The sequence below is a fragment of the Triturus cristatus genome, chromosome 4_1, assembly GCF_964204655.1.
Source record: "Triturus cristatus chromosome 4_1, aTriCri1.1, whole genome shotgun sequence".
Lineage (NCBI taxonomy): Eukaryota > Metazoa > Chordata > Amphibia > Caudata > Salamandridae > Triturus > Triturus cristatus.
In genome coordinates this window covers 729,449,503-729,476,414 of record NC_140585.1, presented here as the reverse complement: position 1 = coordinate 729,476,414, position 26,912 = coordinate 729,449,503, and the positions used below count along the sequence as shown (strand labels likewise).

At 46.5% G+C, this 26,912-nt stretch overlaps 1 protein-coding gene across 2 annotated transcripts in view; it reads left to right on the top strand.

Moving 5' to 3' along the window:
* The window catches only part of EEA1 (early endosome antigen 1), a 603,471-nt gene that overhangs the window by 139,312 nt on the left and 437,247 nt on the right, over window positions 1–26,912 (top strand). For both annotated transcript variants that reach the window (XM_085653202.1, XM_085653203.1), the window contains exon 12: window positions 10,615–10,764. In XM_085653202.1, coding sequence (XP_085509328.1) covers window positions 10,615–10,764 — 150 coding nt within the window. The remainder of the gene's footprint in view (window positions 1–10,614; window positions 10,765–26,912) is intronic.

Below are 26,912 nucleotides of genomic sequence, written 5' to 3'. Positions count from 1 at the left end.
AGAGAGTCCGCCTTCCACCATTCAAGTCCGAGGCCACTGAAGTCATCTGTGGCGTACCACAAGGATCCTCACTCAGTCCCACCCTCTTCAACGTATACATGAGTCCCCTCGCGACCATCGCCCGCCAACACAACCTCAACATCATCTCCTACGCGGATGACACTCAACTGATCCTTTCTTTCACCAATGACCCCAGCACCGCCAAAACTAACCTACACGAAGGAATGAAAGAAGTTGCCGAATGGATGAAACACAGCCGTCTGAAACTGAACTCAGATAAAACAGAAGTCCTCATCTTAGGTACTTCCCCCTCTGCTTGGGACGACTCCTGGTGGCCGGAAGCTCTTGGAAAAGCACCCATCCCGACAGACCACGCACGGAACCTAGGCGTTATCCTGGATTCTTCACTCTCAATGTACAGACAAGTCAACGCCGTATCCTCATCCTGCTTCAACATTCTTCGCATGCTCAAAAAAACATTTCGCTGGATCCCCACCGAAACCAGAAAAACAGTCACCCATGCTCTGGTCACGAGCCGACTGGACTACGGAAACACCCTCTACGCAGGTACTACCGCTAAACTCCAGAAGAAACTCCAACGAATCCAAAACGCCTCAGCCAGGATCATATTAGACATCCCGCGCAACGAACACATCTCTGGTCACCTGAAAGACCTCCACTGGCTACCCGTCAATAAGAGGATCACTTTTCGACTGCTAACCCACGCACACAAATCACTCTACGACATCGGACCAGAATGCCTCAACTCACGACTGTCCTTCTACACCCCCTCCCGCCAACTACGTTCTTCCAGCCAAGCCCTCGCCACTGTACCTCGCATCAACAAGACCACAATGGGAGGCAGATCCTTCTCATACCTGGCTGCTAAAACATGGAACTCACTCCCCACTTACCTTCGCCTTACCCAGAACCACCTAGCATTCAGAAAGCAACTTAAAACGTGGATATTTGACAAGTAATCCTCCTCCCCTCCCTAAGCGCCTTGAGACCCTCCGGGTATGTAGTGCGCTATATAAATTCTTTGACTTGACTTGACTATCACAGTGATAATGATAGCAGTGATACAGGCAACCTGTTCCTCCATCTCGGATGACTTTTAGTTACGTTCTAGCCCTGCAGGATGCCAAGTGCCTGGACACAACCCCCAGAAGTGAATTGGGTGTGCCCTTTAGGGGCTTCCCACTGGGGAACCTGTCACTTACGGCTGTTCTTCATAAGGCTGCAGATATACTTGTGTTGCTTTTACCTGTGGAGGAGACCAAGATTAACCTTGCAAAATCATGGGATCTCCTGTACTTGAACCATTTCTCCCAATTAACGAGGCATTCTGGACCCCATTTTGGTGTCATGAAGCAAGCCAGCGTATTCCCCTATGGTGAACCATCAGGTCAGGTCACCCACTACCATATCCTGGCTTGAGGACAAAAAATATTTGACATCTCACATCACTCTTGTGGTCTAGGCTTCCTCATCTCAGCCGCAGCCTGACACTTATACTCCCATGTTGTACTGATGGAGAGCAAAAAGGATCTAAATAGTTTGGAAAAAAGTATGTTCGAGGCATATAAGCTGCAGATTACACACTATGCATAGATCGCCATCTGGTGTTGGGCCCGGATGTTTGCACTTGTTTTTGTCCTGGAAAGTCTTTGGAAGTCATGAGATAGGTGACTCAGCTCCATCCTCAGATTGTTTTTTTTCCGCCATCGGGCTTGGATGTGTTTCTCGCGCTCTCGCAAATTCCTCTAAGGACAGCAACAACAGTCCTCTTTCTTCTCCACCTACTCCTCCACAGTCCCTCCCATAGTACTGCCTTAATCCACCCTTGAAGAAGCAAGTTTGACCAGTAAGGTCCTTTGAGTCCTTTCATTTACTCTGCTGGCAGTCCCTCATAATGGACTGTGGGACAGGTTTACAGATTGTTTGACAGGGCTACGCCCTTACCTTTTCAGGACTTGCCCCATCCTAATCCCCTTGTTCCCACTCTCACCTAATAAGACCATCCTAGATTCTGCAGCAGGAAGTTCTTGCTATGTTGAAATAAGGGCACTGTGAAGTTGGCTCTAGAGAAAGAGATTAGGCATGCTTGCTACTCCAAGAAAGACTAGGGCATCCATCCCATTCTGGACCTCTATGTTCTTATTACCGTTCTATGACGCAAGAAGTTCAAAATGCTAAAAATGCTTTCCCTCACACACATCTATTTTTCTCTTGAGATGGATGTTTACTTTCATGTACCGACCCTGCAGTCGCACAGGAGGAACTTAAGGTTTGTGTTTCACTCTCTGTGCTTGCTGTCCTCTTCTTGGCTAGCTTTAGCCCCTTAAGCCTTCACAAAGGTGATATTGGTGGCTGTGCCACGTTTTTGCACGTTGCCGATCGATGTGTTCTTGTTCCTCAGTGACTGGCTGCTGAATGCAAGCCACTATCTCCCTGCTCCTAGACTTGGGTTTTTCAGTTACCTTCCCCTAGTTCCACCTCCAGCGCTCCCCTCATTTCATGGATACTGTTGTCTATAAGGCCTTCCTGTCTCTCCAGCATTCAGGCGGTGATCCTGCTGTTTTGGGAGGGAGTTACCCTGAGACTAGATTAATAGTTGCATTTAAAATTCAAAATCCCCATACTAGATACCTATTTTATTTTGTAACACAAAGATTATCTTGAAAGCCCTGTGCTTTCCTGGTTCGACCTTCAGAAGCTACCACTTGGCAGCACTGTAGGAACTGGTATGATCCATGTATTCCATGCTGATCCAAGGCCTAATTTTATCCAGGCTGGACTACAGCAACGCCATTTACCTGGGATCCCCAGAATCCACTCTCCAAACTCTGCAAAAAGCTCAAAATGCCGCAGCCCGACTTCTAACGAACACCCCGGCCTGAACATCTGCCAAGCCTGCATTGAGGATGCTGCATTGGCTCCCTATCAGGGAAAGGGTAACGTTCAAGGCCCTCTGTCTGGCCCACAAGGTACTTCACAACACTGGCCCCCCAATCCTAAATAACTGGATCACACCCTACAGACCCACGAGAGCGCTTCGTTCCGAACACGGAAACTTCATCACGATCCCCAAGGTGAAGAAGGCCCGTATAGGTGGCCGCCGCTTTTCGGTCAACACGGGAAAAATATGGAACGCACTCCCCCTGAGCCTCAGAGCAGAACCAAACCTCCTGCGGTTCAGGAAATTTCTCAAAACCCTACTCTTCCCCTGATCCACTTTCACTCCTGACTGCCTCCCCCTGTGAGTAAAAGGTTCAGCGCTGGGATACCCTCTGGGTGACTACGCGCTCTAGAAAAACCATAAATAAAATAAAATAAAATTCTTGCAGGAGGCCCTTGGTGAAGGACTATGTATCTCTGCATAGTGTAAATGTTACAAGTCACATATTCAATTTAGTGAAAAGCTATAGACCCTAAAGGAAGGGGGAAGAAGAATCTGGCTTTTTTGGTCTTCTACGGTACAGTTCTAAGCTGCAGGCCTTTTCGGTTAAAGGTCAGTGGATACAAAGTCAAATTAATGTATTTGACAGGCAAAAGAGCAAATCCATATCACACAAAAAATGTAAATGAACATGTATGCAACATAAGTCGGGTATCATTACAAACTCTAATATTTGTGTTTATTTGCCAGCTCTCAATTTAAATGTAGAACTCCATAACATGTTCACATCCAGTGGTATTGAAATCTGTCATTTTGGGTGTTATGAATCTGAAAAGTAGATGGTTTGGAAATTACAGTATACAAAAATAAGGTATCGTAAAGTTTAGAAGTTCATCAGAAGTTTTAATTGCCAACCAAGGAGACAGACTATTGGACACTCCTGGTAAAAGCCACTTATGGAAAGACATACTTCATTTTGCAAACACAGTGTAACAGGAGGGGTTATGAATTAGGATAAAATTATTTTTTAATACACCTGGTTTTGTGTGATCCAATGTTTTAGAAAGCCTGACCATTTCAGTGGGATGGGCCTATGCAAAAATGGTAATGAAGATCGATTGTAGACATTGGGAAAGAAACATATAATTGCATTTTTTAACGCTCTCTCTTTGCCACGCAAGACTATGATGCACAGTATGAACTTCCCCTCTGAAGAACTACTTCATACTTGACTCAAGAATAGGTTAAAGGGGGAGGCGGGCGGTTCTAGTCCCGTTATGCAGGGAGGCAGGGTGGGAGATGCCTTTTCAGGGGTATCGCTTTGTTTTATTTGGTTTGTTTGGGGGGTTGATTTCTATTGTTTTCTTGCAGCAGTACTAAATGGCATTCTTTATCAATACGTGGCACGGAGTATTCACCTACAGGCTCCTGGTCTCCTCTCCTTCGTCTTCATGAAGGGCGTGGTTGCGGCTGGTGCTGTATTTAGGGTGGTGGCTAAAGGACCTCTCTGCAATGGTCACTCCGACCATTCACGCATGTTACTGTTGGGATCTTATGGCTAAGATTCAGGGACTAAGCCTAATGACCTGTACCATAAATGGGCTGGGCGACAAGATCAAACTGGGTATAGTGCAACAATATATTCATCGGCACCGATAAGACGTGGTGATGCTCCAAGAAACCCACCTCATAGGTAACTCCTGTCAGGCCCTGGACCGAAAGGGGTATCGTATGGTAGCGCATTCTGGCTTTACCTCGGGATCCAGAGGGGTGGGGATCCTCCTACGTAAGGGTTGCCCCTATGTGATTCACACTACACGGACTGAACCGCAGGGTAGGTATGTTGCTTGTTCAGGTAGCTGGGAGGGAAGGGTCCTCAATTTGCTCTGTGTATGCGCCACCGGGCCTTCAACGCCAGACCCTAGCAGATGTGGGGACACTCTTGATGACCTTGCCGGAGGGGGCCCTGGTTGTGGGCGGCGACTTTAACTTGACAATGGACGGGGCCATAGATCGCACTCTGCCCCGACGGGAAGCTCCGTAAGGCTCGCCACTGCGCAATTTTACAGACGCGTTTAGACATCTTGAGATGGTCACACCCCCGAGACACACTCTACACTTTTCAATCTGGCGTTCATGGCAGTCACTCGCGGCTTGACTACCTGTTCACACAGGCACAACATATTCAACACTTCACTGAGTCCATGAGCTTAGCACGGGGGATATCCGACCACTCCCCGGTAAAGTCTATCTTTGGGGCCAGTAGGATACGGCAACCTGGCCCCATCATGATTCAGCCCTGGTTGCTGAAAATCCCGCACATTAGAGATTCCTTGCGGCAAGACACGGATCACTATTTTGAAGAAAACACTGGGTCGGTGGCGTCGGCGATAACGCTATGGGGCGCTTATGGAGCAGTTATCAAGGGACGGGCGTTGTCCATGATTGTGGGACACAAGCCTGAATGTAGGCGATGAGTTAGCGAGTTGGAGGCGGAGATACTACACCTCGAGCGCGGGGTTTCGCATACCCCTACCCACGAGACCCACCACATACTTAATATTAAGAGACAGGATTATAGGCAACTGCTCTTGGAAGATGCCAACCGACGCTCCCTTGCTACCCGGCACAGAATATACGAGCTGGGTGAACGTACCGGTAAATTGTTAGCATGGCTGGAATGTAAGGAATTGGCTGCACGGTGGGTGGGCGCTCTCAAAGGGTCGGATGGTGTGCTGATCACGGACCCTCAAAACATTGCCGAAACTTTTGCAAAGTATTATGAGCAAATATATACTCCGCCGCAGAACTCGCAGGCACGATGGGCGGCAGACCTCCTTGCCACTATTGAAATGCGCTCTGTTTCCCAGCAAGATAAGAAGGCTCTGGAGGTGGATATTTCAATTGAGGAGATTCAAAAAGCCATTCGAGATATCCGGTCCAGCAATGCCATGGGCCCCAACGGAATCCCGATAGAACTCATGAAATATATGGCTCTGAAGCCTGCGCCCCATTTGCTGAATTTATATAATGAGTGTTATGAGACTGGCGTCCTCCCAGACGATATCCGTACCGCCACCATAGTGGTTATCCGCAAACCCGGTAAACCAGGGAACGAGTGTGCATCGTACCGACCCATTTCCCTGATCACAGTCTAGGCCAAGATCCTGGCCAAATTGCTGGCCAATCGTCTGCTTCTATATCTCACTGCACTGATCCACCTGGACCAGTCGGGATTCATGCCAGGCCGTAATTCTGCACGTAATTTGCGCCGTGGGCACGGGGCACTGGGCCGTGCTGCAACACTCCAAGAAGAAGCACTTTTGCTCGCGCTTGATGCCAAAATGGCGTTTGATACGGTGGCGTGGGAGTATCTCTTCGCTGTCCTGGCCCGTGTGGGGTTGGGTCCCCGGCTGAGAGGGTGGATCCGACTGCTATATAACTCGCCCATGTATCAGTTAACAACCACCGTTCGAGCTCCTTCTCCCTATGCCGTGGCACGAGACAGGGCTGTCCACTGTCGCCGCTTCTTTTTGCCTTGGCACTTGAGCCACTCGCGGTCTGGATCCGGAGTGACTCTGAAATTAGGGGCCTTAAATGGACAGCAGATCATGAAGACTGTATTTCTTTATATGCGGACGATATTTTGTTGTACCTGGCTTCCCCGGCGTGCTCGGTCTGTCGGGTACTTCATATTTTTCATATTTTTGGGGCCCACTCTGGGTACCAGATCAACTGGTCCAAATCCCAGATGTACCCCCTCTGGGGTGACCCGCCGCATAGTACTAGGTGGGTATAACATTCCGGTGGCATTACAGGGTTTCCAATACCTCGGCATCTTCATAATATCGGACCCATCCCTATTTCGTGAGCGAAACCTAGTGGGCCCATTGCAGCGGTTCAGGGCAGATGTGGTCCATTGGAAGACACTGCACCTCACACTCTTGGGCCGGGCAGCCCTTTTTAAGATGCTAGCCCTCCCCCGTTTTCTCTATGCCCTACAAAATATGCCCATCCCGATTCCAGAATCCTGTTTTTTGAAGATTGAGGCAGCGCTGTGCGGTTTGTTGTGGGATACTGGGCCGCCACGTATCGCAATGCAAAAACTGACTATGGGCTGGTACGACGGTCGGATCGGATTGCCGGACTTAAGCCTTTATTACCAGGCAACACAATTGATCGCAGTCAACCAGTGGGTGTTCGGGTCTCCTGATGATCCTATCTTCCGTACTGACCGTTGGCTTTTGGGAAGGGAGGTTATAACAGGGCATTGTACTCAAGCCCAAAAAATCTGGGCTTGACTGGCCCCACGGCCCGGACGGTGTAAACCTGGCACATGCTCCAGAGACGTATGGGCTGGTATGGGCGGCTGACAAAGGCAATCCCACTCTGGGAGCCTGATTGTCTGGGGCGGCTGAGCACCTGCGCAGGTTTCGATAAATGGGACCTTATTGGTATCTCTACGGTGGGGGATGTATGGATTAAAGGCAAGAAGGCGTCATTCGCGGAGCTTCAGCTTAAATACCAGCTCGCACCCTTAGAGTATTCTCGATATCTTCAAATTAGCCATGCTATCGACGGCGCCCTTCCCGCTGGTGCACGCTTTCCAGACTCCTCTCCTTTGGAGGACAGACTGTTGCTGGATCCAATGGCCCGTAGAGCTATCTCCTTGATGTATAAGAAGTTAATTAATAATCGTACCGACCAAATGCGGAAATTACGAGCCAGGTGGGAGACGGATTTGGGAGAAATGGCTGACGAGGACTGGGTTGAAGTGCTAGCTTCCCCTCGGGAGGTGGCAATACCGATGCGACTCCGCCTAGTTCAGCTCAAAGTTCTGCACCGTGTGTATTTATATGCTACACTGTAAATTGGGAAGACGTCCAGACGCGCTCTGCCTACGACAATGTCACCAGACAGGTACATTTCTACATATTCTATGGGCTTGCCCCCTTATTCAGCACTACTGGATAGAAGTCACCCGACAGATGGCGAGGTCCATAGATAAGCCTATCGCCCCCACTCCTCAGCTCTGCCTCCTTAATGTGTGGGAAGATACGGACCTCACCCAGGCTGAGCAGGAGTGGTCGGCGGTGGGTTGGGCCATTGCTAAAAGGAATATTGCCCAGAAGTGGGGGGGTAGCCACCATGCCGCCGCTGCGCGTTTGGGCCACTGATATGGATCTAGCTATGGTGGCGGAGAAAAGGGTCTACAAGAGTCGAGGTTGCCCTAGGAAGTGGGACCACAAGTGGGGACGGTGGAATAAATATCGGGGGCACATCTGTATTTCTCCAACGGTGGAACTTAGAAGGGAGAGACAGGCTATCCTGGATAAAATGGGGGCAAGCGCGGTGACCTGAAATCTTAAGGCCACCACTCGTATACTGTGTGCGGGGGGCCCCCTGATCCTAACATGTATATGTAACCACCTTTGTAATGCTTCACTGACTGGCTTGTTTCAATGCTTACTGCCCTGGGTGTATTGCTTGTCGTCTCCAATGCCCGAATGTATACTTTGCCTGTGTAGGTGCCAATTAAGTGTCATGACTGCTGCAATGTTGTGGATTTTGTTCTCAATAAAATTGTTTAAAAAAAAAAAAAGAATAGGTTAAAGAAAGAACCCGCAACATTCTTTCTGAGAAATTGGCAGTTCTGAGTGAAAGTGTGCTGATTTAAAAGCACATTTTAAGCGCCAGTCTCGGTGGTAAGAATCAGCAGCTGCAGTTTGTCTGTGAGGACTCCATTCTTCATTTCATTTTTCTGTGCTTCTATTTTCATCCTGATCTCTTCTTTGGAAAGGCTGTGGACACTTTCAACTCCTGGTTTTGTGGGTACTATTCTCTGGAACTGATTCAATATGGCAAGCAGCTGGAAATTTACTTAACATTTTGTTGCACCTAGTGCAAGACCAGGAGCCTTATCCTGATGTAGAAAACAGCTGTCGGCAATTCAGGTTAAGATACAGTGACCCAGGACTCGTAGGACAATTTAATCAAACTACGTTTTATCTGTCCTAATTTTTCAAGGTTAAAATTTGATTTCCAACAGATAAATTAGATTACAGATTCTGGACCTCAGTTTTATATGCAATGCTTAATTATGTAATTGGGAGTCATTTGGTAAACCAAAATTAAAGATCTGTGGTTTAAAATTCATCAAATTGATTGTAACCCCTTTGTGAGTTAACCTCACCAGGTCAGACACTTATCATCAAATTTTTATTTTATAAACTAATACTTGTGCTCCTGTTTTCCACGAAAGCAAAGCAAAATTTGTGGCGTTTTGCCTGCTTAAAACATTGCTCGCCATTTGCCACATTTAGGAAATTGTCAACATTTGTAGTTCTCTGTTATGATTTGACAAACTATAATGTCAAAAGTAGATATAGAATTGTGTGTGACCGTATGCACTATTTTCTCTAAATACAATATGGGAAAATATTAAATAGTTTGTAATTGATACTGGTAACAAGAAATCAATTTTCATTGTAACCATGCACTAGGACCAGACCCCACTAGATTAGATTTGAGTTGCTATTGCATTGGTTTCATTTAGTTTATATTACCATTGTCTAACCCTACACCGCAATAGTACTCCTCAGTAGCTGCAGCAAATCATTGTTTGAGTATGTACAAATTAATGTTTTTCACCATTTTAAGGTTAACTTGTCTGTGCTGATGGAGGTAGTTTTTAAGTCCTTCCAAGATCGCCCTCCTCCTAACGACCAAATCAAGGCCTGCATGTATTCTAGGAGCTTAAATGAATTTTGTCATGCAAGATCAGGTTGAGCACAGCTAATTAGACAAACTGAATTTACCAGACATTATTCCCCAATGTAAAAATGACCTACTACAGTTTAGTTTAGGAAAACGAGTGTGGAGCTGTAATGACCACAGCATTCATAATTCCAATATGTGTGGTAACGTCTGTTACTTCACAAAAGGACATTTAAAAGGGCACTGGCATTCTGGTCCATAGTGGTTATTCCACCCACAAACCAACAGTTGATCCCTTGGCATGTTGCTCATCGTATCTACTCCAACTAATATTCAGGAGCCAACAATTCTTGTTGCATGATTTTTCAAGCTGGGTTCTATCCAACCGCAAGAGCGGAGTCCATTTTGCTCGCTCTAGTCAATGACATGCACTTGATTTCTGATGCTGGCAATGTCATGGTTAAATTCAGTCTGTTAGTGAGTAGTGTTCATTTGTCAAAATATATAAAGATTTACCTGAATTCTTGAGCTGACTTTCTCTCTTGGTAGATCTATCACACGTGGTGGCAGCATCCATTTCCCCTCCCAGTCCTTGTATCTGGACTGTGACGTTCCCTTAGCTCCACCCTGTTCCTTATAATTTATTAACATCGGTCTGTCGCGTAGCTCATTTTATGTTCTCATTCGATATCCTGTCTGGTGTGCATGTAGACAATGCAGATCTTGCTGCACCTTGATGCAAATCTGGAGTCCGTAGAATCCACTCTGCGTGCATGTCAGCTGTGGAGGATTGCGTGAATGTTAGCTGAATGCAGTTTAAACAGAAATAATAGCATTTGTGGGTTTATTAACATGTAACTAGTCACTTAGCCATAGGGGAAAAAACGCTTTTAGTAGTAGTATCTGAAGTTTTTAAATTCAGATGTAAAATTGGAGTGTTCGTATTTGAGTTAGTTGCTAGAAATGAATAATTACATGGATTCTTTTTCACACAGCTGCACAGTAAACTGCTAGAGACAGAGCGCCAACTAGGGGAGGCACATGGGAGGTTAAAAGAACAGAGGCAGCTGAGTGGTGAAAAATTGATGGACAAAGAACAGCAAGTAGCAGATTTGCAGCTGAAACTTTCACGTGCTGAGGAGCAGGTACGTAATGTGTTTTTTTTTTAGTCTGTGTTTTTTATGTAGCAAATCATGACCTCATATTTCATATGCACTTGTAGATGTCAGTCTTTTGCAGCATACTCTATTTTCACAAATCTGGAAAACACTAAAGCATTTACTACATAGGAACTCAATATAAAGAATACCTATGTTTGAGGCATGTGTGCTGTAGATACACATACCATCTAGTGTTGGGTCCGGGATGTTTGCAACTTGCTTTTTTTCCCGAACAAGTCTTTCCCTAGTCACAAGGTAAGGTGACTCCTCCTTTCAGTGATAGTGCGCATGCACATCGACTCCATTGTTAGATTGTTTTTTACCGTCATCGGATTCGGATGTGTATTGCTGCGGTGCGCAATCCTCTCTACCCTTGACTGTATTCTTTCTGTACGCGCTCCCACCTCTCTGCGTTTCGGTCAACAAAATCTACTTTCGATCGGAAAGCTTTGTAGACAGCCTTCGGGCCTAACCGTGTCAGTCAAGTTCTCCGTTGATGGAAAGGACACCGTTCAAATTCTGTCCTTAGGGCCATGCAAAGTATCTGCACACTGACTCGCATCACATGTGTAACTTGTGCTTGTCTCCAGAGTACAAAGAAGAAGACTGCGAAGCTTGCAGATCGTTTTGGTAGAAGAAAACTCTTCGCAATCTGTGGGCTCGACGTTGAGAGATGCAGCGTCAAAGCCTTGAAGATACGCCGGATATTTTCGGTGAAGAGTCCGAGAAAGAAGAAATTGGTGCATCAGTGACGAAGGAGGAAGAGTCCTTCTCTGTGTCTGAGTTGGATTCAGAGCTCCCGATAGACCTCGACGCCAAAGAGCTTCGGCTGGGGCAAGGTTATGTGAGTGCAGGAGACCCCTTCCCCCATCAACTCACTCACAAAAAACCTAGGGCTTGGGCACCACCTTTGCCTTCTGGCCAAGGTCGTCACCGAGACCACGTTTCCAACTTCCTGCCTTCCGGCAGGGCTCCGAAACACAGTCAAGTCTTCTGGCTCTGGACCGAGTCGACACAAAGCCTCTTCGGAGCCAAAACCCTCTGCCTCAAAGTCCAAATCTGCTCAAAGACGAAATCCCCAATGCGGAAAACAAAACCGCCTTCGGAGCCAAAATCGCACCCAAAGCCAGACCATATCGGCACCCAAAACATCGGCACCGAAATCAATCCCTTTGGATCCAAATTTTGACATTGTTCGACCGAAAATGGATCCCAAACGGAAGAAACTTTATATTAACCCGGAAACGGGTCATAGTCATACCAAACTACCTCATAAATACAAGCTTTCTGATGAGGACACTCATTACAGGATCCCTTTAAAATAGAAGTCTGTTGATACCAGCCCTTTTCATCCACCACCAGCATCCCCTCCATCACCCTCTTCTCCGATTTTAAATCCTTTGCATAACACACCTCAGGATTCTCCACAATCACACCATGACATGGACAATATCGATGAGGGGGACATGCATTTACCAGTAGATCCATGGTAGGATTACACAATTGACCCTCCATTAGACAACGACCCAGATCTTTACCCTGCTAATCCATCTCCACCTGATGACAATGTATCTTCTCAAGAATTCATTGCCAGGGCTGCAGAATACCAGAGGGTGGAACTTCACAAAGAATCCATGGAGCAGGATTTTTTGAATGAGACATTAGGATCCATACACAGGTCAACACAAACACTCCCTATGTTTAATGGTATGATGTGACACGCTGATGAAATTTTGTAAAGATCATGTGCATGCACGTATCTTGAGTCCTAGAGTCGACAAAAAAAATAAAGCCTCCCCAACAGATACAATATTTATTAAGGGCCAGTTGCCACTAGATTCACTGGTAGTCTCCAATGCTCGCAAACAAGCTAATTCCCAAACCTCAGAGGACGCTCCTCCCCGAGACAAGAAATCCAAGCCAATAGACGCTTCTGGCAAACGCATAGCTGCTCAAGCTGCAAATCACTGGTGCATTGCAAACACGCAGTGCCTCTTGACCAGATATGACAGAGCACACTGGGATGAAATGGAGCAATTGCTCCAAAATTTCTCAGATGAGCATAAGGCAAAAGCGCAAGATTTAGTAAATGCGTGAAAGCTAATTTCCAATTCATCAATAAGATGTGCTCTAGATGCTGCTGATACTGCAGCTAGAGAGGTCAACACTAGCTTCTTACTCAGAAGACAAGCTTGGTTAATGATTTCTGGGTTTAAGGCCGAAGTCCAACAATTTATTTTAAATACACCATTTGATAAAGAACATCTCTTTGGTCCTGAAGTCGACCAGGCGCTTGAAAAAACAAAAAAGGACACTGAAGTTGCTAAGTCCATGGGAGCGCTGCAGTCTCCTTCAAACGGAGGCTTCTTTTGTCACTCTTCTTACTGAGCAGGGTCCAAAACCACACCCTCTGACCAGAATACCTCCTCTTACAAAGGGAATAACCAATCCTTTCTCAAGAGGCTTTTTCAGAGGAGGATATAGACGAAGCAACTCTAAAGGTAGGCGTAAGGGCACCACACCCGTAACTCCCCTTCCCCTCCTAAGCAGTGACTTCTCCACGCTTCCCTCCGACCATACCACACCTGTCGGAGGAAGACTTCAACAGTTTCTCACCATTTGGCATTCTAGAACAACTGACAAATGGGTGATCAGAATTATCCAACACGGTTATTGCCTGGAGCTTAACCACCAATCCTCCAAACATTCCGCCTCGCTCTCACAAATTGTCTCCAAACCACTTGCAGTTGCTCGAACAGGAAGTGCAATCTCTTAGCAAAAGAAGCCATAGAACCGGTTCCATTACAGTACCAATGTTCCGGGTCTACGCTCTATTTTCTTAAAAAGGACAGCTCCTTAAATCCTATTCAATATCTCAGAGTTAAACCAATACATACTATCAAAGCACTTTCACATGGTAACCCATCAACAAGTACTTCCACTGTTACAGAAGGGAGATTTTATGTCTACTCTAGACTTAAAATGCATATTTTCATGTTCCAATTCATCCAGCTCCTCGCAAATATCTCAGATTTGTTATAGCAGGCAAACCTCACCAATTCAAAGTAGTCCTGTTTGGAATAACTACTGCTCCCAGAGTATTTACCAAATGCCTGGCAGTACTTGCAGCTCATCTCAGAAAACAACATATTCACGCCTTCCCCTACCTAGATGACTGGCTCATCAAAGCCAACACTTCTCAAATCTGTCTCCGACACACTCAGACCACAATAGACCTACTTCATCAACTGGACTTTACAGACAATGCAGAGAAATCTCACCTGCATTATGGCAATCTTACCTAGGAGCCACTCTAGACACTATCAAAGTTCTAACCTCTCCCAATATAGCCAGAATTCACCACATTCCGTCTATCTCACTACAGTTTCAATCCAACCAAACATTACCAGCCAAAGTGTTCATGCAACTGATGGGAATGATGACATCTTGCATCGCAATTGTACCCCATGCAAGACTCCACATGTGTCCTCTACAAGAGTGATTAGCACGTCAGTGGAATCAATCGCAGGGTCAATTTTCAGATCTAGTGTTGGTAGAAGGCCGCACCCATCGCTCTCTGCAGTGGTGAAACCCACAAAATTGATCAAGACGACTGCCTTTCATCGACCCTATTCCACAGATCGTGCTCACAGCAGACGCATCTCTGACAGGTTGGGGTGCCCATCTCCAAAATTACACAATACAAGGTCTGTGGAGCAACAAGCACACAAGCCTTCACATCAATTATCTAGAGCTTCTAGCAGTGTTTCTAGCGCTCAAAGCTTTTCAAACTCCCACATGGGCCCGTCAACCCTAGTACACCACCCTTTTGGAGCTTTTTTCAGTAGTTCAATATCAAAAGCTGCATCTCACCTCCCAGGCTCCTTACGCAGGACCATGGAGAAATCAGACATCCAAATCCCAAAGAACTAAATCTAGCAATCTGGCTCCTGAAGTCATAGAGTTTGGTTATTTAAATCTACCACTAGACTGTATGGCTATTCTTAAAAAAAACATTTTTTTAAAAGCCTACTACTAGAGCTTGCTATGCAGTGAAGTGGAAAAGATTTTTTTTTTCTTCTACTGTAATAACCAAACCAATCCTCCTAGATGCTTCCATACAAAATATTATCTGTTACCTGTTACACTTGCAGTGAACTGTACTGGCTTATACATCTATTCGTTTGCACCTGGCAGCGGTAGCTGTGTATTTGCAAAACAGGCAGCCTGTATCACTATTTAAAGTTCCAGTTTGTAAAGCCTTCATGCAAGACTTGAAAAGGATAATACCACCAAGAATTCCCCCGTGCCAGTATAGAATCTTAACATTGTCCTTACAAGGCTCATAGGTCCACCTTTTGAACCTTTGCACAATTGTCCTTTGCGGTTTCTTTTATGGAAATTTGCTTTCCTCTCTAAAATCACTTCATTAAGGAGAGTTGGTGAGCTACAGACATTAACCTTGGAAGAACCCTTCTTTCAGCTCCACAAAGACAGGGTAGTTCTTCGCACCAACCCTAAATTCCTTCCCAAAGTTGTTTGGGCTGTTCATATAAACCAAGCAGTTGAGTTACTTGTGTTTTTTTCCCTCAACCTGATTCTGTAGCAGAATGAGCTCTTCACACGCTTGATGTCAAAAGAGCTTTATTGTACTACATCGATAGAACCAAAGATTTTAGCAAAACAACTGTTTGTTGCATTTGCTCCACTTCACAAAGGCAATCCCATCTCTAAATCTGGCATTTCAAGATGGATTGTTAAATGCATTCAAACTTGCTATGCAAAAGCTAAAAGAAGTTTATCCATACCCCCTAGAGCCCATTCCACTCGCAAAATAGGGGCTACTATGGCCTTTTTAGGTAACATTCCTCTAGCTGACCTATGTAAGGCAGCAAATGGTCTACACCACACATATTTACCAAACACTACTGTGTAGATGTGTTAGCATGCCATTAAGCTAATGTAGGCCAAGCAGTGCTTAAGACACTGTTTCGGACAACTGCAACACCTACAGGTTTACCACCGCTTGAGAAGCATACTGCTTTATAGTCTATGCAGAGCATGTGCTTCTGTAGTAGGGGATCTCTGTGTATAGTCATAATTAGTGAATAGTCCCGCCCATGTGCGCGGACCCCGGAGCAATAAAAATAATCTCTTAAATTGTCAAGCCATGCAGACCTGCAGCTACACTTAAGAGAGAATTCAAAGACAGATAATGCAGCCTATATCCACAGGCTACACTGTCCAGTACTTCAACTAGAAAATTCCACCAACATCCACAAACAGCACTGCCTGCCCAGCTTTTTCCACAGAGAAAAACCTGCCTCCACCAGCAAAAGCCTCTAGAATGATAGAGAGGAAGGAATGGACAGACAAGCCCCATAGGCTGCCATTATGTGGCTCAGAACAGGATACTGTGCCTTTAAGAAAACTTTCCAGAACTTTTCCAGTATCCCAGAATGCACAGCAGGTCCCTTCTACTTTCAGTTCTTTTTTCCGGCTCCTGCTAGCAGGACCCTGGAGCATTAGCTCTTCATTTTTTGAGCTTTTATTCATTTTTAGTGATTTTTTTTCTGGATTTTGAAGTCTCACTCGACGTCTTTGGCCTTTATCTACATTCTGCTGTGGTTTTTTGGCAGAATTTCTGCAGTTTTCTTGTCTCTATACAATCTGACAAGTGCTTTGACTGCGGTAGGTAATAAAGGCCAAAGCTGAAGCTCACAGAGTTTGTCTTCTGTGCTTGCCTGTGTCTTATGTCTTTGACACCTGTCTAGGCATCTTCTTCAGCCTCTGGGTAAGGAGAGGGTAGGTCCTCTACCACCTCCCATGCTGTGGCCACGGGGGCTTTCCCCAGTAGGAACGCGACTGTAAAACGACGCGATTCCGGTCAGCATCGAGGACGGTGACGTCGAGAGCAGGTATGACACCAAATGCTCTCCGTCGACCCAAGAAAAAGCCCACGTCAAGGAGTAGACCTCGACGTCGAGGCGATGCTTGACGTCGGAGGCGATGCTTGACGTCGGAGGCGATGCTTGACGTCGGAGGCGATGCTTGACGTCGGAGGCGATGCTTGACGTCGGAGGCGATGCTTGACGTCGGAGGCGATGCTTGACGTCGGAGGCGATGCTTGACGTCGGCGTCGGAGGCGATGCTTGACGTCGGAGGCGATGCTTGACGTCGGAGGCGATGCTTGACGTCGGAGGCGATGCTTGACGTCGGAGGCGATGCTTGACGTCGACGGCGATGCTTGACGTCGACGGCGATGCTTGACGTCGACGGCGATGCTTGACGTCGACGGCGATGTCATGGGAAGGTCCCGTTCTGGACCTCGCTCCGTAGTGAGCCTATCATCATAGGCGGGGACTTCGTTTTCCCGGCAACGTCGACTCTCGACGCTGAGCTGGGGTTGGACGCCGAGGAACCCTTCGGAGTCTGGGGCTACTTACACGTGGTCCGCTCAGAAGCGAGGGACTTTGGTCCCTTAACTTAGTGGGGAGTGTCTGCGTACCGGCTCACCATCTAGGTCGCCTCCTGCTCCGCCCCCACTGGTGATACCATGGGGATGCTGCAGAATTCTCTCCGGCTCATCTCCCACTCACCGAAGGGCCTGTGGCTCCTCAGCCGGCGTCGGTCCCATGGACTCCGCTGTCTTCCATAAGATCCCGTCGTCACCGTTATGGAAGGTCTCGGGTCAGGCATGCCAGGGATGCATCTTACGTGAGTAGGGAGAGGTGCTCTCCTGCTCTTACGAATTTCCCGCTTAGCGGGTTGTTCACTGGTGTGTGGTACTTGACTTCCAGTAAAGGAAGTTTCGTAAACTGTCACCGGCCAGTAGACTCTGGCTTCGGAGCTGCCTGTATAGTTGACATCAGTGATGTGTAAGACTCTACAGATGAAACCTCTTGCTGGGCCGTTGTGATAAATCCCTGTGTGAGTTCCTCCACCAAAGTGTGGATCTCCTGCCCAGAGACAGGGATAGTCTAGAGGGCATGATGGTTGCGGATATATTCTTCGGCTCTGCAGCAGATATTTCGCTTCAGGCGAAACCTGGGCATTGCCATGGTTTTTTTCTACGGCGACTTACTTGTCTTCGTCTGACATCTCTGAAGCCTGCGGCACAGCAGTGTGTTTCTAATCTCCCGTTCTCTGCCGCAACTCTTGTGCTCCCATGCGGATAGCGAGGTGGCCCGCATGAAGGCCGAGGCTTTGAAGGCTGTAGGTTGGGAGGGGCATGGAGAACGGCTTAAGGCCGTCCGCCCTCTCCAGCGGCGTTATGCCTCCCAGATTTTGTTTCTGCGGTCTCGGGCCGCCATTGAATCATTCAGGTGCTGAATGTCGTGCGACTCTTCCAGTTCTCCTCCAGCCCCTCCAACTCAATCGCGCTACATGCGCGAGTTGTAGAAGGAGGACACCACCCTCTTCCAGTAAAGGAAGATAGGATCGGCTCCTCTGGGACGGAATGGAATGGGATGGTACTCGCTGTTCCTTCTAGTGTGCAAGGGAGACCTGACCGAGTTTGGACCCGTGTTCGTCGTGGGACAAGCCGACTCGTGGGGTCAAAGAGTAATAAATTCCGGCGGAGGTCCCTGCATTAGATTTCCCCTCACCTTCATCAGGGAGACTGACTATGCGCATTAGATCTGGAGGCCACAGATTCTCACGTACCCCTGGTGGGGAAAATATCGCGAGTTCCTGCTTTTCACAGTGGGCAACGACCATTATCATTGCGTTGTGCCTCCTTTCGGCCTGAAGCCAACACCTCAGAATGTTCCATACGCAAGGACGTAGTGGCTGCGCATATGAGAGTAACAGTATCTTTGTCTATCTGTTTCTGGACGACTGGTTGATCAAGGCAGCTACTTTCAGGTAGCGCGCCTGCATTTCACTTGGACTTTCTCTCTCTTACTTCGTTTGGGCCTCTGCACCAACCTCACGAGGTCTGTCTTGGCTCAACGACTGTGTGTCCTTCGGAGGGGAGACACTCTTCGATCCTTCGGAAGGCTCGAGTTCTCATAATCATGCCCTCCCCAACGGTGGGGCCGGTCTCGTCTCTGACGATTGGTTGATCAAGGCAAACTCCTTCTCGGAAGCACAAGCGCACTTCCAGAAGACGTGCGTTCTCTTGAACAAGCTGGGGTTGCACGTCAACATGTCCAAGTCTGTCCCGACGCCGGTCCAGTGCATACAGTACGTGGGGGCCTCCATCTCTACGCTGTCAGTAAGCGTGTCTCCTTCGGAGGAGGGACGATTGTCACTCCTTCGGAAGACTCAGGCCCTTATGACCGCTCCATCGACAACAGTGAGGAAGGTGTCTTCGCTGCTGGGATCGATGGCATCATGTATCTTCCTCACACACGGCTGCACATGAGACCACTGCTGGAGGGCTTGGAGGATCAGTGGGATCAGAGGACAGGTTCTTGGGACGACGAGATACGGCTGTCTCTGCATGCTCTTCAGTCGCTGAAGTGGTGGTGTTCGGCGGAAAATCTCCTCAGGGGGGTTTCCTTCCACAAGAACATTCCCACGCAGAGTATCGTGAAGGATGTGTCGCTCCACGGCTGGTGAGCTCATTCCGGAGAGTGGTCCCTGTTGAAGTCGGCGTACCACATGAATTTCCTGGAACTCCGAGCCGTTTACCTGGCATTGAAGGCCTTCCATCCGTCCTTCCAGACCAACTCGCTGCTAGTCCAGACGGACAATACAACCACGATGTATTACCTCAACAAGCAAGGGGGGTCGCGATCGCGCACTCTGTCGCAGGAGGCGCAGGCGATCTGGCGCTGGCTTCTGGCCCGCGGATTGATGATCACGGCCACGCATCTGCCGGGGGTGCAGAATGTTCAGGCGGACGCGCTGAGCAGGCGGCTTCAGGAGAACCACGAATGGGTCATAAACGACGTGTTACTAGGAGAAGTCTTCGCAAGGTGGGGGACTCCAGACGTAGATCTGTTCGCCACCGCCGAAAACAGCAAATGCCGAGACTTCGCATCCAGGTACTACCAGAAGGGGACGCTGGGGAATGCGCTATGGATCGACTGGTCGAACAGCTTTCTGTAAGCTTTTCCACCCATTCCCCTGATTCCGGCAGTGTTCATCAAACTGTCCAAGTCCAGGGCGCGGATGATCCTGATTGCCCCGGAATGGCCCAGGCAGTGGTGGTTCACGGATCTGCTTCACCGGTCTCTCCTTCCTCACATGCGGCTGCCGTGCAGGCCGGACCTTCTCACGAAGTTCGGGGGGCGGATGGTGCATCCCAACCTCTCGTCTTTGAGTTTGGCGGCATGGCTCCTGAGAGAGTGCAATATGGCCATTTGAATCTACCAGAAGATTGTATGGGCATACTGAAGGAGGCTACACGTCCTTCCACTAGGACTTCCTATGCTTACAAGTGGAGGAGATTCTGCATCTGGTGCAAATCCAAGAACTTTGACCCGACAACTTGTAAGGAAGTTTTCATCCTTCCATATCTTTTACATTTGGCACAGTCTGGCCTTAATTTCCACTCCATTAAGGTTCATCTAGCTGCTTTGACTGCTTACAGGAAATGCCCTTCACAGACTTCCTTCTTTCAGATCCCTGTGGTCAAGGATTTTTTTGGAAGGCTTGAAGGTGTTCCCTCCGGTCAGACTTCCCTCGCCTTCCTGGGAATTGACTGTGGTGCTGTCCAGATTGACGAAGGAGCCTTTTGAACCTATTCACAAGGCTTCGTTGCAGCACCTATCCTGGAAGGCGGCATTCCTAGTGGCCATTACATTGGCCCGCAGGGTGAGTGAACTTCAGGCGTTGTGTTGCCGAGAACCTTATACTGTATTTCATGCTGTTAAGGTTGTTATGCGTACTCACCCTAAATTTCTTCCTAAGGTTATATCTGATTTTCATGTCAACCAGACCATAACTTTACCTACGTTTTTTCAGAATCCTTCTCCAGCGGAAAGGTTTCTACATTCCCTGGACGTGAGGAGGGTGTTGAAGTCTTATCTTGATAAGACCAAAGATATTCGTAGGTCAGACCAATTGTTTATCAATTATGGATCAGTCCGGACCGGTCTTGCTACCTCCAAACAGTCCATCTCTCGGTGGATTGTGTCCTGTATACAGTTGTGTTACCAAAAGGCTAATAAGACCTTAGGGGGTAAACCTAAGGCTCATTCCACCTGGGGCAAAGCTGCCACGACTTCTTTGCTGCGTAATGTTCCGATTGCAGAGATCTGCAAGGCGGCCACTTGGAGGCCGGTCCATACCTTTGCTGCGCATTACTGTCTGGACATGGATGCCAGGGCAGATGCTCAGGTTGGGCAGGCTTTGCTGCGAAATTTGTTCGCACAGTAGTGGTATTATTTTGTAGTATTCTCCACCACCGTTTTGGTGTGGGGATGGGCTTGCCATTCTATTCACTAGATTATGACTATACACAGAGATCCCCTACTACAGAAGGAGTAGTTTATTTTCTGTAACTCCAGTTCTGTAGTAGGGGTATCTCTGTTATAGTCATAAGCGCCCGCCCTCCTCCCCGGTGGAGAGATAAATATTATTGTAAGGAATGCTACAGGTCTGGCGTGTTACGCCTTCAAAAAGAACTGAAAGTAGAAGGGACCTGCTGTGCATTCTGGGATACTGGAAACGTTCTGGAAAGTTTTCTTAAAGGCACAGTATCCTGTTCTGAGCCACATAATGGCAGCCTATGGGGCTTGTCTGTCCATTCCTTCCTCTCTATCATTCCAGAGGCTTTTGCTGGTGGAGGCAGGTTTTTCTCTGTGGAAAAAGCTGGGCAGGCAGTGCTGTTTGTGGATGTTGGTGGAATTTTCTAGTTGAAGTACTGGACAGTGTAGCCTGTGGATATAGGCTGCATTATCTGTCTTTGAATTCTCTCTTAAGTGTAGCTGCAGGTCTGCATGGCTTGACAATTTAAGAGATTATTTTTATTGCTCCGGGGTCCGCGCACATGGGCGGGACTATTCACTAGATTATGACTATAATAGAGATACCCCTACTACAGAACTGGAGTTACAGAAAAGAAACTACTCCATCTACAGCACACATGCCTCGAGCGAATTGTTACTTACCCAGTAAGCATCTGTTCTTGGCATGTAGAGCTGTAGATTCACATGTGCCCACCCGCCTCCCCGGCACCTATAGTTGTTGCAGTTCTTCATAATATATTCATACGTATGGACATCCCTATACTACATTTACTCCATTCTCACCCTCTTGTAGGAAAACAATCTAACATTGGAGTTGATGTCCATGTGCACTATCACGGAAAGGAGGAGTCACCTTACCTCGTGACTAGGAAAAAACTTCTTTGAAGAAAAACAAGTTTCAAACATCCGTACCCAACACTAGATGGCAGGAGTATGCAAAGCATGTGAATCTAAAACCCTACATGCCAAGAACAGATGCTTACTGGTAAGTTACTTAATCCTTCTCTAGTGCATGCAAAACTCGTTCTAGTATCATTCTGCCTTGGATTTACAAAATAGTTGCACAAATCACCTAAAATTGACCCATCCTTTTTGATATTTTATTCTGTCTGAAGCATTGTACATATCCATAAGTATAAGGCAAAACAACAGTAAATTGAGTTTACCTACAAATAATGTTTTAAATATTAGTATTAGATTATCCAAAAATGTCATACGATACAGATAGTCAGTTTTCAAAACGCAATTAGTCAGTTTTCAAAACGTAACGGTATTTAGAGCACATCTGACGGTGGTTTTAAGATTTATCCCGGCCTGCATGACAGACCTACTCTCTGGGGAATATTTGGTAAAGTTAATGCCAGGCATTAACAATAGTGAAAACCTGATAGGAATTAAAAACTTGCTGTACTTGGAGTGTAATTGTAGTGTGGTGGAACACAGACCACTTTCCCAAATCTTCATTGATCCATATTGGGTTGTTTCCACAGTGGCCCAGTATACCCACATCACTTCTCTCCAAAACCATCCAGTTAGTTACAGTTTCTTTAATATATTAGTATATATACAATACTAAATTCTCTGTTGCCAGATCTATTTTGTCCTAGTTACCTTAAACTGTCCCCTTCCATAATCCCCCACTCAGCATACATTGTATGACTGTTCCATGGTGCAGCATACCTAGCCGGATTGCATAATGCACTGCTCATTAAACTTTGCCAAAATGTATATTTCCCACCTCTCTATATCCCTCTGGGGCTCAGTTAACCTTCTTGCCAAATTCCAGAGGCCTCCGTTACAACAGTTAGACGGGTTCGATAATACCCATTTTAGTATGCACTCCTGGATTTCAGAGTGACTCAATCAGTACAGAACACCATAATACTTTCACTAGTATACAATGTGATACTTCAAAAAAAAATTCTACTTCAGTTTATAAAAATATGTAACGCTTTACATTGATATCATATTACAAGACAATTGGATTTCTCAGTACTTCATTTGTATAATGCTGAGCTCAAAAAGATTGAGTTCAAATTCTTCAGATATTATTAGTATAGATCACCGTTTCCATATCTGTTAATTTACAATTGCACTATAAACAGAAGAAAAGTGCTTGCATTTCTTGTAACTTAGTCCTCAATAGGGTTTCAGATTTCTAATGCTGGTATAGCGTCCATGTTCGCCTATCCTGCAGTCCCAATCCCTTCAATATAGTGAATCTTCATCGTAAGCCATGCTGGATTTCTGTACTTCCAAGAAGGGATGCGACATCACAAGGTTGTAAGCGGAGAAGGATGAGGAGGCAGAGGAGTTAACCAGTAGGGTGAGAAAGTGGATTGACCAAAAGAAAATAGAAATAAGCCTACTATCTCTAGCACATGGTGAAGAAATTTACAAATCTAAACATGGGTAAAGAACGAGGTAGGAAGCGGGGGTATTTATAGACATTTAAAATGGGCCAACTAGGGAGAGGGGAGGTTGTTGAGGAGATCACACACACAAAAAGGGGAATAACTCATAGCAAACCCCTTTCCCGTTGTCCTAGTGCTGAAATGATTCAGAGAGTTTGAGTCCCTGGGCCTAAGGAGCAGTCCCATTACTCTTGATCTTCCCCCTTGCAAACTCTTTGATCTACCAATGATCTTCCTGCCTCTTATAGTTCCTTGAGTTGTTCATGTCTAGTACCATCACACCTCCACAGTAAATGTTGGACTTGCCATCCATCACATAATGTCACCTGCTCTGACTGTGCATCACATCAGGTGCTTGGTTCTTTGCACATCCCTTTCTGAACACACCCACAGCCCTCGCATTTCATATCATGGCCTCCGGTTGTAGTGTTCCTCAACAGCCAGTTTTGCTCAGGGGTTCATGTCAATTCTGGATAGCTTTTTCCTGTGCTTGATTCTCTATCTTTTGAGTGCTCTACAGTACACATGATTTACCCTGTCATCTTCCTCATATTTTTCAATTTTATGCTGTTACTTGTTCACAGTCTGGCCACAGGATGACTCATTCTATACGGGGGGAATGTCCTCCGCTCTTTGCCTGCTACCGGACTGTAAGCATGGCTATGAAGACCCTCCTAATACGATCTTGTGTGCAGTTTCTTGACACCCATCAATGTTGGCATTCTACATATTATGTTTGTGACCTCCGATGCAGTGCAAATATGAAAGTGGAGGGGGCAGAATTTTAATAAGCATGTTTTCAGTTTAGAAGGTCATATGTGAAGGAACGCAAAGTGAGGCCCACTTGCCTGATAAAGTCCGCTTCCTGGGTACCCTCAGAAAATTCCTAAGCACCTAAAATAACAGCTGTTACCAATGTGATGGTACTCATGTTACCGTCCTTCAAAACGATTGGAGGGATGAGCCTTGAGCCGTGACCATTCATAGTAGATTTAAGCAGAGCATATATATAACCTTACTGAGTTATGCTGTCAGTTCCTTATGTCATTACCAGAGTCTGTAATGGTCCTGTTGCCACATATTCGATTTTACAGTGCCCCAACTTAGTATACATTGCCAGGCTGTGTATCGTTCAGTTCTGATGCATAAATCTTCCTGTAGGTTCCTTACCTTATGAATATCCTCCAGGTGCCAGATTGGATCTGGAATCTTTTCCAGTGCAATTCCTCATCTTTTAACAGTGATTAGGTCTCCAACTAAGATTTGCAAAAAAATGCTCCTGTTGGACCCAAATGATAGATTCATTTGTGTCGTACTTTGGTATTTGGGACCACGTAGGAGACAGGGCCCTACCCCTGTTTATTCATGTATTAGCAAACCGCGATTGGTCAATGCGGTATTTACAAGCGCTTTGCATAACGTCCCATTGCCAAATGCACTATGTATACGTTATTCTACATTGACTCCGTGGGTTCCATCTTGGAGCGGTGGCCATCTTAATAAGTTGCCTTCACATAGACAAACACATAAGCAAGTACGGGCCTTTAGAATACATGTACTTTCTGTTTGACTTCTCCATGACCTGGGCAGCTGGTCTCCGCTGCCCCAGGTCAGTCCGGTCTCACGAGCTCCCCTTCCTCCGGCCACCTGTGATTAGCATCAGGGCTTGACACACCATAAAGTCCTTTCATCGCACACAAGCCTCCGGCTAATCACTTTCGCACCTGCTTGTTCCTGCTTTATGGCCTGTTTCTCAAAACAGGAGATGCTCATGTTTATTGGGGTCAGATGTGGGATCTGAGCCTTGCTCGGTAAATAATTGCGGGCTGGCTGAACTGAAATGTGAGATTGCAATCATGACTCTGCTTGTTCTTTGAAGTAAAATATGTGAATGACCAACTGCAAGAGAAGGGCGGTGTTGCCCAGAGCATAATATGCATTATAAAAGAGAACACTGGTTTTCGTTCTGGAGACTGCCTCATTCAGTTGCTAAGGCTTCTGTGCGACGTAGTCTCACTCATTTAATGTTTAATAAAGATGTCTTTTTCATATTTCAGCTTCTTCTGCCAGTTTCTTTGTTGCATTACCATGAGAGCGTCTTTTATAATACTACAGCAACAGGATAACCCGAAGTCATAGGGTGCTATCCCTGGCACCGCTGGGGTCCTAAAATCCCCGGTACTTCATTTGGTGTCTGCGCTCAGACTATGACTCGGCGTTGTGCGACTTTAGTTTATCGATGCATTTGAAGGCTACCAGAGAGCGGGAGACCATGCTATTTTTGGTCAAGGCTTGCAAAGAAAGCCGATCTGTTCCCCTTCAGGAAATTCTACTGACGGGGAACGATGTATCAAAAGATCTTATCAATTTGTTTTTTATTAACTTTATTTTTTGATTTTTTCCTTTTTCCGAAAACAAAGCAGCAGCAGTTGAAATACTATTATCTTGTGCACATTAGCAGGAACCCCGAGGCCACATTCTTCTGATTGTAGAATGACAAACGACAATGAGGAAAGATGAAAAGATCACAATAGATGCATGTAGTTGGAGAGAGTCACATAGTTGTTCCATACACAATTACTACTCTGCGGGCCCATTATCCACCCCACCCGGGCCACTTTCGCCTAATTCAGGCTCTTGTCGGTCATTCTCGTGAGAGATCTTCTCACAATTGACACAAAATGTGCTGTAGGAAAGAACAGTCTTATTATTCTTCGAGGACACACTCCTGATACTGGAACCACGAGTCTTGACTTCGTTTCTGATCACAGTTGCCAAACCAGCTCAGGTCGAGCCCTTTCAGCTGACTACACTGGGTTTTTTCAGGGTGGCTCCAGAACCAGACAGCTCTCACCAGATGCCTCCAACTTCATGCCTCTACCAGCTCTGGCACCTGAAATAAAGTGAGTTCTTGCCAAGAAGCCATATCACATTCAGTTGGTGCTGCCTACAACCCCATCTCAAGCTGCACTTTTTGCCCTGTTCTCGGTTCTGCCTTTGAAGTCTATTGCAATCAACTGAGTATTACCTAGATGGAAGAACTGTTTGGGGTCTGACTCAGTGCCTGCGGGTTATGCCCATGCACAAGACAGTAACCATGAACCGGACAAACTCTTTTCCCCTTACAACATTGATGCTGACTGAAAGGTTGTCCTTAGCCCATGGGCACTTCTTCAGGAGACCGTTCTACATTATCCTCAGTGGAACAAAAAGCAACTAACTTTTCATTTAACTCGATCTTCCACAGCGGCTAAATCTAACATTTAAACAGAAATCACCCTTCCACTCTCTGGAGGTG